Raw genomic sequence first — 564 nt, 5'->3', positions numbered from 1 at the left:
TTCCCGAGTGTCCGACTGCTCAGGGGACTCGACTGGCTCAGGTGTCACTGACTGTTCTTCAAATACTGAACCCGGCTGAGGAACCTCACGTTCCTCAAGAGCTTCTGGTACATCCGGCATCTCGCGAGGCTCAGGAGAGATGCTCATCTCGGACAAAGGAGATGGGGTGCGGGACTCCGGTTGCTCGAATACTCTGCTTTCCCTTTGCAACTCAGATTTGGGCTCAGAACCTGAAGCTCCTTGGTGTCGTATCAACGTAGGGTCACTCTTCACTTCCCGTGCTAGCCTTCGCAGATCCGCTGAGTTCAGCACAATCAAAACACACGCGTTGCTGCACATGTGGAATCTGAACTGGAAAAGTCACAAGAGGCAACGAGACACAGCAGTGCTGAAAGGGTGCAGTACCGAGTGAGACTGACAATCACCATAAAATACCATGTGTAATTCATCGGTCTATACAAATATATGCATACGTGCCTCAACAACACACACGCATACATATATATGTATATATATATATATATATATATATATATATATATATATATATATATATATATATAT

At 45.2% G+C, this 564-nt stretch overlaps 1 protein-coding gene across 1 annotated transcript in view; it reads right to left on the bottom strand.

Moving 5' to 3' along the window:
* The window catches only part of EMH_0017190 (uncharacterized protein), a gene marked incomplete at both ends in the record, with an annotated part of 4,936 nt that overhangs the window by 2,292 nt on the left and 2,080 nt on the right, over positions 1 to 564 (bottom strand). The window contains one exon of the mRNA XM_013500831.1: positions 90 to 299. Coding sequence (XP_013356285.1) covers positions 90 to 299 — 210 coding nt within the window. The remainder of the gene's footprint in view (positions 1 to 89; positions 300 to 564) is intronic.

This window comes from Eimeria mitis, genomic scaffold (assembly GCF_000499745.2).
Source record: "Eimeria mitis Houghton genomic scaffold, Emh_scaff592, whole genome shotgun sequence".
Classification (NCBI taxonomy): Eukaryota; Apicomplexa; class Conoidasida; order Eucoccidiorida; family Eimeriidae; genus Eimeria; species Eimeria mitis.
This window is presented reverse-complemented; position numbering and strand designations above follow the sequence as displayed.